The 14,942-nt window shown below is 38.1% G+C and overlaps 1 protein-coding gene across 1 annotated transcript in view; it reads right to left on the minus strand.

The window, feature by feature from the left end:
- Positions 1-14,942, minus strand: part of NDST3 (N-deacetylase/N-sulfotransferase (heparan glucosaminyl) 3) — a 182,278-nt gene that overhangs the window by 113,165 nt on the left and 54,171 nt on the right. The window contains exon 3 of the mRNA XM_010855234.1: positions 1,528-1,615. Within this exon, the coding sequence (XP_010853536.1) occupies positions 1,528-1,615 (88 nt within the window). The remainder of the gene's footprint in view (positions 1-1,527; positions 1,616-14,942) is intronic.

Genomic DNA, 14,942 nt, shown 5'->3' on the forward strand with positions numbered 1-14,942 from the left:
TGGAAAGTGTCAAACTTTATTTTTGGGGGCTCCAAAATCACGGCAGATGGTGATTGCAGCCATGAAATTAAAAGACGCTTACTCCTTGGAAGGAAAGTTATGACCAACCTAGATAGCATATTGAAAAGCCGAGATATTACTTTGCCAACAAAGGTCCATCTAGTCAAGGCTATGGTTTTTCCAGTGGTCATGTATGGATGTGAAAGTTGGACTGTGAAGTAAGCTGAGTGCTGAAGAATTGATGCTTTTGAACTGTGGTGTTGGAAAAGACTCTTGAGAGTCCCTTGGACTGCAAGAAGATCCAACAATTCCATCCTAAAAGAGATCAGTCCTGGGTGGTCATTGGAAGGACTGATGCTGAAGCTGAAACTCCAGTACTTTGGCCACCTCATGCAAAGAGCTGACTCACTGGAAAAGACTCTGATGCTGGGAGGGATGGTGGGCAGGAGGAGAAGGGGACAACAGAGGATGAGATGGCTGGATGGCATCACCGATTCGATGGACATGAGTTTGAGTGAACTCCAGGAGTTGGTGATAGACACGGAGACCTGGCGTGCTGTGATTCATGGGGTCGCAAAGAGTCGGACACGACTGAGCAACTGAACTGATCTGACATGCCCACTAGAAGGCTAAAATAATAAGATAATAATATTTAATACTTGGAGGAATATAAAACAACAGGAAAACTCACATAGTATTGGAAATATAAATTGATATCACCACTTTGAAAAACTGTTTGGTATTTTCTACTAAAGCTGATCATAAGTATACCATATAACCAGCAATTCTACTGGTTGATAAACAACAGAAAAAAATTGTCCTCTGAAGGACAAATATTTTTAACAATAGTTGTGTTTAAAACATTCTTAACATGACTATTCCAAAAAAATGAAAGGCAAAGATTGAAAACAACCCAACCATCCACACTGGAACAGAATGGAATAAATAAATTTGTTAAATTCAAACAGTGCAATACTATAGAAAAATAAAGTTGAAAGAAATACAACCCTACACAATAATATCTGCAAAACCAAAATAATGTTAGACAAAACAAGCTATATATAGAAGAGTCCATTTATATGATTCTTTTTATACACATCTTAAAGCCAGGCAAACTAATTTATGATGTTAGAAGCCAGGATAGTGGTTTTCTTGGTGGGAAGTGAAGGACTATAAAGCAGCCCAAGGGAGAGGGTGTGTAGATTCTGGTAGAACCTCTTTCTTGATCTGGGTACACAGCTCTGTACACTTGGTGAAATCCATTGAGCACCATACTTATTACTTATACAGTTTTATGTCTGTAAATTATAGTTCAATAGAGAAAAGGCCATTAAATAATAACATGGTGAATAAACTTTCAAGCTATTAACATTCTGTAAAGGTGAAAAAATAAGTTAAATGAAATTGAGTAATATGAAGAAAATAAAATAGTGGAGAGACCCAAGAAGGTCTGAAGAGGAGGGGGTCACAGTTTTAAAGAGAGTGGTCAGAGAGGCTAACTACGGGGATAGTTAATCTCTCTCTTACCTGTATGGTAAAATTTCCCCGAAAATCCCAGGTTGAAAGTAAAATTTGTGATTTGTGCACGCAAAAGATTCTGAGTATCAAGCAGGGCCTGAAATACATAATTAAAAAAATGTATCAGGTAGAGAATCGCTTTGAGAAGATATCTTCCGTTAGCAGTCAAAAGGTAAAAATACTCCTTTAGGCATGAAAGAGTTAAATCATGGAAAGTAGGTTTTTTTTACCACCTTCCAACTAGCAAGATGGTTCTGAGATTACATAATTATATACTTATACATTTATTCTTTAGATGCAGTAAATCAGCAAAAAGTGTCAGTTAGAAAAAGGAAGTTAAATGAAAAGTTTATTCTTCATGTTCGAAGGAACTAGTATCTAATACATAAAATACATCTCATTTTACCCTTTAGGGGATGTAATTCACCAACTGTAAAAAAAAAAAAGATATTCTTTTTAAGTGAAACTATGTAAAAACATATTAAAAGAAACAGATAGTTGTTTCTCAGATACATCTTTGGTCTTCAAAATCCAATTCTTTTCAATGTGTAAGTCTTAGATTCCCCAAAGATAGTGATTATTCTTCAAATATGGGTATCATGGTAAAGTAAATTTCTAATTTGCCCTTTCATTGGAAAACAGATAAACTTTTTACTAATGACAGGTAAAGCTATTTTGAGGTTTAATTATTATATCGTATAAAGTATCATGCTATGAATATTTTAATGGACTTCTCTTTCTCCTTTTCTTTCTCATTCTTACTCAAATTCACATTCTTATATTCCTTCTCTTCCTGTTCCCCAGACTATGGTAGTTCAGTGCCCACCTAAAGGAAGCAAAAAGTAACTCTAAATGGTAGACTTGTAAAGGATCTTAGTTAATTCTTATATTATACACGAAGAAAGTCAGGAGAACCGATTTACCTGTTTTCACAGATAAAATTAGTTGGTAGGTCCTAGGTTAAGGACATACATCACCTGATGCAAGTTAGGTACTCTTTTCAGCCTACCACTCTAAATCTTTCCCTACCCTTCCATAGTACAGCTGGACCCACAACAGAATCTTTTCTCTTCCTAGTGTCTGATACCTGGAAGCCCCGCCCCCTCATGCTCATGACCTGAATCTTTTGGGGGGGATAAACAGATATTCATTTTATTCAGAGACCCTCTCACAACTGCATGTGTTCAACAATTACTAGTTGCCACTCCTTTCTTATTGCTGCTGCTACAATTACTACTACGAATTTGTTGTTGTTATTGTTAGTGGTAGATAATACAAATCTATCTGAACTTTACCCTTCATTTGTTAAAGTGGAGACAATTACCTAGTTCAGAGAACTGTGATGAGGAATGTAGAAGATGTAATATATGCAGGAATGTCTGATAAACTTTTTAAAAAGTGGCATAAAATATTAGGTGTTCATATAATTATCAGCAATATATTACATATTAATGTAATTATGTGCATTATATTATTGATAACTGTATCTGTATATTGTATACTTCTTATCTACTTATTTTTTATTTGAAATAGGGCTGACAAACAATATTATGTTAGCTTCAGGAATATAAAATAGTAATTTGACATTTAAATACATTATGAAATGATCAAACCTGAAGTCTAGGAACCATCTGTGCCCATACAAAGTCATTACAGTATTACTGACCAAATTTCTTATGCATATTTATGTAAATTACATCCCCATGACTTAATTATTTTATAATCAGCAGTTTGTACTCTTAATTTCACTTACCTATTACCTTAATTTCACTCATTCCCTCAAACTTCTTCTTTTTGGCAACTACCCATTTGTTCTCTTATCTATGAGTCTGTTTTTGTTTCATTTTGTTTGTTTTTTACATTCTACATATAAGTGAGATCATATGGTATTTATCTTTCTCTGTTTATTTACTTCACTGAGCATAATACCCTCTAGACCCATCCATGATGTCCCATGGCAAGATTTCACTCTTTTTTTAAATGGCAAATATTCTACTGTATGTACACACTACATCTTTATCCATTCATCTATTGATGGACCTTAGCTTGCTTCTATATCTTGGCTGTTATAAACAATACTACAATGAAAATAGGGTTTTTTAATTAGTGATTTTGCTTTCTTTGGGTAAATACTCAAAAGTGAAATTGCTGAGAGATGTGGTAGTTCTATTTTTAATTATTTGAGGAAGGTTTATACTGTTTTCCATAGTGGCTGCACCAATTTAAAACCCCACAAACAATATACAGGAGTTCTTTTTCATCCACATCCTTTCTAGCACTTGTAATTTCTTGTCCTTGTCTTAGCTATTCTGAAGTGAGATTTCATTGTGGTTTTGTTTGCATTTCCCTGATGATTAGTGACGCTGAACATCTTTTCCCGTGTGTGCTGGCTATCTGTATGTCTTCTTTGTGTTCTCTGTTTTTTTACCACAATAAAATAGATGCATATATATATACACACACACACACACCCATCCACACATTTCATAAGCTTCCCTGGTGGCTCAGTGGTAAAGAATCGACCTGCCAGTGCAGGATACCAGGTTCACTCCCTGGATCAGGAAGATGCCCTGGAGGAGGAATCGCAACCCATTCTAGTATTCTTGCCTGGGAAATCCCATGGACCGAGTGGCCTGGAAGGCTACCGTCCACAGGATTGCAAAGAGCTGGACATGACTTAGAGACTAAAACAAAAACAACAACATATACTCAGATATACAGATGTATAGCTCAGTGAAATTAGAGGCATAAAGTAAAAATCAGAACTGTATCAATTATAATATAAAATACAGGTTTGAATTTTGCCTTTTCCATTTAACAGTATATCATGAGCTTTCTCTCATCACATTAACCATTCAAATCCAAAATTTTTAATCTATTGGTTTTAATGGATGCTGAATATTATATCAAATGCATACATTATAATTTATTTAACCATTTTATACTACTGTTGTACATTCAGATTGTTTCCTTTTTTTTGTCTAATATAAATTCTGCCCTATGTATCAATACATATTTATATAGCAATGAAGTAACCATTTCCTCAGGAGAAAATAATTCTGCTTACTCTTACCAAGCAAAACAATTTCTGAGCAAATCTGAAACTGCTTATAAAAGTACTGGGCTTCCCTGGTGGCTCAGTGGTAAAAAATCTGCCTGTCAATGCAGGAGATGGGTTCAGTCCAGGGTTGGGAAGATTCCCTGGAGAAGGAAATGGTAACCCACTCCAGTATTCTTGCCTGGGAAATCCCATTGACAGAGGAGCCTGATGGGCTACAGCCAATGGGATCACAAAAGAGTTGGACCAGACTTAGCAACTAAACAATAGCAAATAAAAGTATTAATAGGGAACATAATATCCAATAAACATTATAAGAGAATTGTATTTGAATACAATTTAACACAAAAATTTGACTATTTCCAAAATTATTTTTCCAAATTTGAATCTCTATGCTACCCCACTAACTTAGTTTTTTGAGGCCTCATTCTATAAAGCCAAAAGCAGTTACAGGCATTAAAAGATCTAGTTGAAGGCAAAAAAAAAAATAAAAAAGATCTAATTTAAAGAAACAGGGGTTTGAGAACTGAGTAAAATGGGAGATTTTATATATCTTTGGATTTTTCTCCAAATTTATTTAACAAAATGAACATATCAATTAAAGCAAATAGAAAAGACAAATTTATAAAAAATAACTGCAAAAGAGTTTTATATGGAGATTTATGTTAGGATTCATTACATGTGTGACATTCTTTGGGAAATTATCTGCTAGCTTTTTGTTTCTTATCTGGGCTTCCTAAATTATATTTTGACCTATTTTATCTTTTGATAGTTAACATAAGTAGTTGGTGACCAAATTAAGGCTGGGAAAGAAATTTTAGTGTTTAATATGGTTTTTCAGCAATAGGCAAAAGTATGTTTCAGCACAGAAGTTTTAGAGTTAATATTTTCTTAATCAACTAAATACTAATTATAATATAAATATGTATAATGTAGCTAGATCTGCTAAAGTAAACAAAAACAATTGGGCAGCTAATTTATATAAACTCCTGTATCTCTCGATCTATGTACACATACACACAAACATCAGAGATATTCATGGGTTTGGCATGAAGATCAAATGAGAACATGGATACATGACCTTAATCCTAGCACTCAGAAGTGGAGTTTTAAGCCTATGAGTGGAATTTTTCATCCTTTGCTCTGTCACCTTAAAAGTTCTTTATTATCCTGTTACAAAATTCCATCTTCTATTTCTCACTGTTGTTCACTTGGTGGAAAGTCAGACATATGCCTAAAATTTTAAATGATATTTTAAAATTGAGCCTTGGCACTTTTGGAGTTGTCTAATCAGCACCGGGGCTTCAGATGGCTCAGTGGTAAAGAATCCGCCTGCCAATGCAGGAGACACAGGAGATGTGGGTTGGATCCCTGGGTCAGGAAGATTCCCTGGAGAAGGAAATGGCGACTTGCTCCAGTATTCTTGCCTGGAAAATTTCATGGACAGAGGAACCTGATGGGCTACAGTCCATGGAGTTGCAAACAGACATGACTGAGCACGCACACCTTGTCAGCACTGAAGATTTTAAACAAAAGAGGAATATGGCCCACGTAGCTGTATTATAGCAACTTTTACAGTGCTGTGCATTTCTTTCTTAGTGACCTTGTGTGCTCAGTCACTCAGTCGTGTCTGACACTTTGTGACCTGGACTGTAGCCCGCCAGGCTCCTCTGTCCATGGGATTCTCCAGGCAAGAAGACTGGAGTGGATTGCCATGCCCTCCTGCAGGGGATATTCCTCAACCCAGGGATGGAACCCAGGTCTCCTGCATTGCAGGCAGATTCTTTATCAACTGAGCCACCTAGGAAACCCTTAGTGAATCCTTTATCCTCCAACAAAATGTTCATGTATTTTATTGTTTGTATTGTAGTAAAAGAATAATGACAATGGTTTTTATGGAATCCAAGGAAAGGACAGTAACACAGTCATCTTGAATTATTCATTAATCGTACCTAAACTGTCCAGAGCAAAATTATATAACCTCTAAATCATACACATGAGAGATGGTTTGCTAGAAAATTTATTGGGCTGAAATTGGCAAATAATGACATGAGTAGGAAAACGGAAAACAAGTTAAGTACCATTCTCATTAAGCATTCATTTGAAATTGTTATACTTATTCTATTTAGCTTATGGCTATATACCCAAATAGTCAAAATGCTAATGTACTTTTTCAAAAAAGAAATAAAAATAAAAGCTAGTTCTCAGCACCTTTAGGCAACTGTAAGTTGTATCTCACTCATTCGATTATACAGAAAAGGTTTTTATGTGTTGTAATAAACATAATTTTTAAACCTTAGTAATTTAAAATACTTGCTTCCAGCAGCAAAGCAGAAAAGGATGGAGAGGTGTAGGATTCCATATGAAGGGACTAAAGCATCTCAAACCATGTACTACTGTTCCAGAGCAAATTAAGTTTCCTTTAACAGTTGCAGAGTTATGTTGGAAACCCCTTAAGTAGCATTATCTGTTCTGCCTAAGAGGTGAAAGTGGTAAATACTTTAAAAAAAACTCTGATTAACTAGTTACCACTCCTATCCCCACCAAATACATTTTGGGTTTTAGTAAAGCTGGACTATAAATTCCATGAGGTAGTGTCTCTGTCCAGTTCACTTTTCACTACTGAAGTCTAGCATGTTGTAAGGGGGAGGAGAGGGACAAGTAACTTTATTGAATGGGGACATTAATGAATTTCGGATTGATCTCATAGTGCAGTAAACTCATAAAGATTTGATAATAATATTGTGGAACATTCTTTTGCTATTTTATTTTCATAAACTGTTTTTAATCTTGAATTAATTTGAACATATTTCATATCCAAAAAGTTATTATAAAACATTATTTTCAAATTATTTGTAAAAAAAGTGCTAAAATAAAAGCATTCCCTATTTCAGTACTTCTCAAACTTCTAAACACATGAAGATAATCTTAAAAGCTTAATAAAATGCAGATTTCTGGATTCTAACCCAGGAATCTCGGAGAAGGCAATGGCATCCCACTCCAGTACTCTTGCCTGGAAACTCCCATGGACAGAGGAGCCTGGGCTACAGTCCATGGGGTCGCTGCCAGTCGGACACGACTGAGCGACTTCACTTGCACTTTTCACTTTCATGCATTGGAGAAGGAAAGGGCAACCCACTCCAGTGTTCTTGCCTGGAGAATCCCAGGGACAGCGGAGCCTGGTGGGCTTCCATCTATGGGGTCGCACAGAGTCGTGCACGACCGAAGCGACCTAGCAGCAGCAGCAGCAGCAACCCAGGAATCTAACCAGAGATTCTGACCTATAGTGCTGAAGCAGGCCAAAGCATCCTAGATGATTCTGCTGTAGGTGACATTATGCCACACTCTAAGAATCACTGTCTTATTCCTTGATTTCAAATAGCTTAACACAAGTTTTCACTTACTTAGAGGCATGCTTTTCTCTGAGAATATGAAATCTTTGATATCTACTATATAACAAAATTCTTGGTATACAGTAGGCATTCAGCTATTGATTTTATAAGCCACATAAATTATAGGTACTGTGAATTCTAAAATCAAAAATATTCTAGAAAACAAAAAAAAATATATAGGATCACAGAATCCACCCCACTGTGTTGACCCCAAAGTACTTCATCATGCCTGGAGTAATCTGGGTAAGAAATTATACAACACAGATGGTAGCCTTTAGAAGTTTTCATGTTTTGTCTTTATCAATTTTATTTTCCTTAGTTTTTCTAATAAAAGTCCCCCTTCAGCTTGAGTTGGGAGAACCAGTTAATCAGATTGCCACCTAAGGTAATCAGCTTCAACCTAGGGAAGTTAAGGTGTTGAGGAGGCAAGTGATTATAGAGGATGCTGCTGCTGCTGCTGCTAAGTCACTTCAGTCGTGTCCGACTCTGTGTGACCCCAGAGACGGCAGCCCACCAGGCTCCCCCGTCCTGAGGATAGATATGTCTTAAGAATCAGACTGCCATGGGACTATACAATTCAGCTATTGTGGAGAACAGTTTGGTGGTATCTCAAAAAGTAAAATATAGAATTATCATATGACTCAGCAATTATGATCCTCACTTTATATCCAAAAGAACTGAAAACAGGTTTTTAGAGAAATATTTGTACACACTTGTTGATAGCAGCAGCATTCACAGTAGCCAAAAGGCAGAAACCACCCAGGTGTTCATCAGTAGATGAACAGGTAAACCAATTGCAGTTCATATATACAACGGAACATTATACAGCCATAACAAGGAATGAAGTGCTGATACATGCTACAATATGGATGAATCCTGAAAACATTAATACTAAGTGAAAGAAGCCAGGCATAAAAGGTCACATACTATATGATTCCATTTACATGAAGCACCCAGAACAGGTAAATCTATGGTGACGGAAAGTGGACTGGTGCTGCAGAGGGAGGTAGGGAGAAATTATTAGAACTCCTTAATGGGCGTGGGTTTTCCTTTTGGGGTGATGAAAGTGTTTTGTACCAGACAGAGGTGGTGGTTGAACAGCACTGTGAATGTACTAATGCCATTGAATTATTTTAACATGGTAGTTTTATGTATGTAAATTTCACCTCAAAAACCAAAAGACTGTGCAATTGTGAGTACTGTTGTCTTCATGGTTTTTTTCCTAAATTTTATTTGAAAGAGCATTACATGAATTACTCTACCCAAAATATTTCCAACAGATGTCCCATATCCTTTACACTGACTTTAAGAAAACTGTCCAGAAACGGATTAAGTAAACACATCAGGAACTGTTGGGATGCAGTGACAGTCGATATTCAAAAATTCCTATGGTATTTGGAACTTGCCTTAGACCTTATCTTCTATCATCCTCCCTTCTATGCACCCAGCTGTGGATTTACTCATCTGTATGCTGTTCCTGGAGCATACCAAGTTTATTCTCACTTCAAGGTCCTTAGTCTTGCTATTTCCTCTTCAAAGATATACTTTGCTCAGATATTCATGTGGTTTACTTCCTCACCTCTACTAGATCTCTGCTTAAATATCATCCCCTCGGTGAGACCTTCCCTACCCCCTTTTTCATTGAAGAGTTGATTTACAATGTTATATTAGTTTCAGATGTACAACACAGTAATTTGATATTTTTATAGCTTATACTCCATTTAAAGTTATGATGAAATATTAGCTATATTCCCTGTGCTGTACATTACATACTTATATATATATATACCTCTTAATTACCTTCCCTTTTCTTGACCTTTCCTCCACCCCTCTCCCCTCTGGTAACCACTAGTATGTTTTCTGTATCTATAAGTTTGTTTCTGTTTTGTTATACTCGTTTGTTTTATTTTTAAGATTCCACATATAAGTGAAAACATACAGTATTTGTCCTCCTCTGTCTGAGCTACTTCACTAAACCCAATACCCTCCAAGTTCATAGAAGTTGCTGAAAATGGCAAGATTTCACTCTTTATTTATGGCTGAGTAGTAGTCCATTGTGAGGTGGCAAGAATACAGAACTGTACAAAAAAGATCTTCACGACCCAGATAATCATGATGGTGTGATGACTCTCCGAGAGCCAGACATCCTGGAATGTGAAGTCAAGTGGGCCTTAGAAAGCATCACTACGAACAAAGCTAATGGAGGTGATGGAATTCCAGTTGAGCTATTTCAAATCCTGAACGATGATGCTGTGAAAGTGCTGCACTCAATATGCCAGCAAATTTAGAAAACTCAGCAGGCAGGACTGGAAAAGGTCAGTTTTCATTCCAATCCCAAAGAAGGGCAATGCCAAAGAATGCTCAAACTACCACACAATTGCATTCATCTCACACACTAGTAAGGTAATGCTCAAAATTCTCCAAGCCAGGTTTCATTAATATGTGAACCGTGAACTTCCAGATGTTCAAGCTGGTTTTAGAAAAGGCAGAGGAACCAGAGATCAAATTGCCAACATCCGCTGATCATGGAAAAAGCAAGAGAGTTCCAGAAAAACATCTATTTCTGCTTTATTGACTATGCCAAAGCCTTTGACTGTGTGGATCACAGTAAACTGTGGAAAATTCTGAAAGAGATAGGAATACCAGACCACCTGACCTGCCTGTTGAGAAATCTATATGCAGGTCAGGAAGCAACAGTTAGAACTGGACATGGAACAACAGACTGGTTCCAAATAGGAAAAGGAGTATGTCAAGGCTGTATATTGTCACCCTGTTTATTTAACTTATATGCAGAGTACATCATGAGCAACTCTGGGCTGGAAGAAACACAAGCTGGAATCAAGATTGCCAGGAGAAATATCATTAACCTCAGGTATGTAGATGATACCACCCTTATGGCAGAAAGTGAAGAGGAACTAAAAAGCCTCTTGATGAAAGTGAAAGAGGAGAGTGAAATGTTGGCTTAAAGCTCAACATTCAGAAAACTAAGATCATGGCATCTGGTCCCATCACTTCATGGGAAATAGATGGGGAAACAGTGGAAACAGTGTCAGACTATTTTTTTGGGCTCCAAAATCACTGCAGATGGTGATTGCAGCCGTGAAATTAAAAGACGCTTACTCCTTTGAAGGAAAGTTATGACCAACCTAGATAGCATATTCAAAAGCAGAGACATTACTTTGCAAAGAAAGGTCTGTCTAGTTAAGGCTATGGTTTTTCCAGTGGTCATGTATGGATGTGAGAGTTGGACTGTGAAGAAAACTGAGTGCCAAAGAATTGATGGTTTTGAACTGTGGTGTTGGAGAAGACTCTTGAGAGTCCCTTGGACTGCAAGGAGTACCAACCAGTCCATTCTGAAGGAGACCAGCCCTGGGTGTTCATTGGAAGGACTGACGGTGAGGCTGAAACTCCAATACTTTGGCCACCTCATGCGAAGAGTTGACTCATCGGAAAAGACCCTGATGCTGGGAGGGATTGGGGGCAGGAGGAGAAGGGGACGACAGAGGATGAAAGAGCTGGATGGCATCACTGACTCAATGGACGTGAGTCTGAGTGAACTCTGGGAGTTGGTGATGGATAGGGAGGCCTGGCATGCTGCAATTCATGGGGTCGCAAAGAGTCGGACACGACTGAGCGACTGAGTCGGACATTACTGAGCGACTGAACCGAATTGAGTAGTCCATTGTGTGTGTGTGTGTGTGTGTGTGTGTGTACACACACACCATATCTTCATTATCCATTCATCTGTTAAAGGATACTTTAGGTTGCTTCTGTAGTATGGCAATTGTACATAATGCTGCTATGAACCTTGGAGTGTGTATATCATTTCAAATTTGTATTTTCATTTTTCTTCAGATATATACCCTGGAATGGAATTGCTGGATCATATTGTAGTTCTAATTTTAGTCTTTTGAGGAATCTCCTTGCTGTTTTCCATAGTGGCTGTTAACTACACTCTTTTAAACAGATCATTGTTATCTGGTTTCCCTAGTTTATTTTTTTCCTTCACAAAATTTATTATATTACTATTTATAATCATTCATTCCCTCTCCCCTTCTAGAATCATTCATTTAGCTTTGTAAGAGAGTAGGTATGACATCTGTATTTACGATGCTGGACCTGCAGCGCCCAAAGCAGTGCCTGGCACGTTGGTGGGCTCCGAATAGCGCCTTGTTGAGTGAGTGAAAGAACAACTGAATGGAGGTAATGCCACGATACTACCCAACCAGAAGAGGAAAGAGCAACATTTGACATTTTTTGTAGGACAACTAAAGAGTCAACAGACGTGATGGCTTCCATGAAGAGGACACAGGAATTCTGTTGCACAAAGTGGGCAGATCATTAACACGGGACAGGAACTGTTGCTTTGGTGAGGGCTAACAAAGGTCCATCTAGTCAAGGCTATGGTTTTTCCAGTAGTCATATATGGATGTGAGAGTTGGACTGTGAAGAAGGCTGAGCACCGAAGAATTGATGCTTTTGAACTGCGGTGGGAGAAGAGTCTTGAGAGTTCCTTGGACTGCAAGGAGATCCAACCAGTCCATTCTGAAGGAGATCAGTCCTGGGTGTTCTTTGGAAGGACTGATGCTGAAGCTGAAACTCCAGTACTTTGGCCACTTCATGCGAAGAGCTGACTCATTGGAAAAGACCCTGATGCTGGGAGAGATTGGGGGCAGGAGAAAAAGGGGATGACAGAGGATGAGATGTCTGGATGGCATCACTGACTTGATGGACGTGAGTTTGAGTGAACTCTGGGAGTTGATGATGGACAGGGAGGCCTGGCATGCTGCAATTCATGGGGTCGCAAAGAGTCGGACACAACTGAGCAACTGAACTGTACTGAAGTAGAGCTCAAATAACCTGTGGGTGCTTCAGCTAACAAGGTCCAGTGTGACCCAGCACAGAAACTCAGAGTGTGGCTTTAGATCAGACCATGGAACCTGTCTGGTGCCTTTGGATTGAAATGCTCTATAAATTTTCTTTTTCTTTTTTTTAAATGAAAGCTAGGGTAAAAGACACAAGTGTATACTTTGCTTAGCAACTTAGTCGACTAGAGACTAACTGTAAATGTATAAATAAAAAAGATGAACTCAAAACAATAGGAAGCATGAATAATATTGAACTTATTAAAAAAAGTTTCATGCTCTCACTTAGAATCACTTTTACATTATAGGTTCTGATAAGTGTTATGAAATGAATTCCAAGAATATGGCAGATTAGATAAATTTGAAGTTATGGAAACTAACTACAGGAAAAAGTGCTGAAGAACTTAATGGAAGAGTTAGATAGAAAAAGCATAAATTACTACAAAAAATAAATACACATATATATTATGGTGGAGGCAAATGACCTGAGACATCACCATAGCTTCTAAGGCTTCCCTACATTATAACCCAATCTGCTGCTGCTGCTAAGTCACTTCAGTCGTGTCCGACTCTGTGTGACCCCATAGACGGCAGCCCACCAGGCTCCCCCGTCCCTGGGATTCTCCAGGCAAGAACACTGGAGTGGGTTGCCATTTCCTTCTCCAATGCATGAAAGTGAAAACTGAAAGTGAAGTTGCTCAGTTGTGCCCAACTCTTAGCGACCCCATGGACTGCAGCCTACCAGGCTCCTATGTCCATGGGGTTTTCCAGGCAAGAGTACTGGAGTGGGGTGCCATTGCCTTCTCCATAACCCAATCAGTAGTCCATAAAAATGAATATGATAAGGTTGACAAAGTTGTCCCATTGATTCCATAACTCAACTTATTAATTCAATATACATTGACTGAGTGCCTACTATATTTTATGTCCTATGGTAGTTGCTGGGATAATCAAATTAGACTTACCAGTCAGTCATAGAAGTTTTAAGGAGAAAATGAGATAATATCTGAGAAAATTCTCTTTAAAGTCCTAAGCAATGTATAAAAATATTAATATTGTCTAAAATAAGTTTTCTGGGAAAGGATTTATATTTTTAAAGTCAAATGACATTCTTGAACGACTTACAGATGAGTCAAGCAATTTCAGGCATCAACTCATTTTTCTCAGCTCTAGCCCACAGGCTCTCTCATTGTCAGGGAAAAACTCTAAGCTTCTTCCGGCATCTGGGCCTTTGTTCTTGCTGTTCTCTTTTCCCCATACAGGCACATTTTTGATTTACATTTCTTTTATGTCTCTGCTCAAATATTACCTTATTGAAGAAGCGTTCCCTGGCCCTCCTTTTAAACTTTGCAACAACACAGCCGCACCCCAAGGCCCATACTTTGCTATCCCCTCTCCCCTCCACTATTCTCTGCAGCACTGTCATGCCTAATGTGTTGTGCCATATGTTTGTTTATCGTTGTCTACTCCCACTGATGGAGAAGGAAATGGCAACCCACTCCAGTGTTCTTGCCTGGAGAATCCCAGGGACGGGGGAGCCTGGTGGGCTGCAGTCTATGGGGTCGCACAGAGTCGGACACGACTGAAGTGACTTAGCAGCACTCCCACTGAACGTAAGGAACATGAGAGCAAGGACTCGGCCTGTATGAAGACTGCCCACTGCCTGATATGTAGTAGCTACTCATAAATATTTGTTGAATAAATAAATGAATGAATGGATGCTCCTGAATTGAAATTTAGGGTAGTTTGAGCTGAAGCAGAAGTGCAATTCTTTAGCCATAGTTGGAACTGAATTTGAGAAAAAATTATTTGGACCAGTCCAGCTTCTTTGAAACAGCAGTAAAAGCAAAAAGAAGAATAGAAGCTCTAAAGATGGAGAGAAAAGGCCAGTTGTCTTGACGAGACCAGAAATAGAAATGGTCTAACATCTGACAAAGACTTCAAGCCAAGTCAAGCTACCAGGATGACTTCCTCTGACTTTCTGACAATATTTTAATTGTGAGGCTATTCAGAAAAATAATAGTGTGGTTTCTGGAGGGAAGGTTCCTGGGCTTGAATCCCAACTCCAAGTACACTAAGTAATTTTTCACACTGGCAAGTGTCTTTACT

Source organism: Bison bison, unplaced genomic scaffold, assembly GCF_000754665.1.
Source record: "Bison bison bison isolate TAMUID 2011002044 unplaced genomic scaffold, Bison_UMD1.0 scf7180017864361, whole genome shotgun sequence".
Classification (NCBI taxonomy): Eukaryota; Metazoa; Chordata; class Mammalia; order Artiodactyla; family Bovidae; genus Bison; species Bison bison.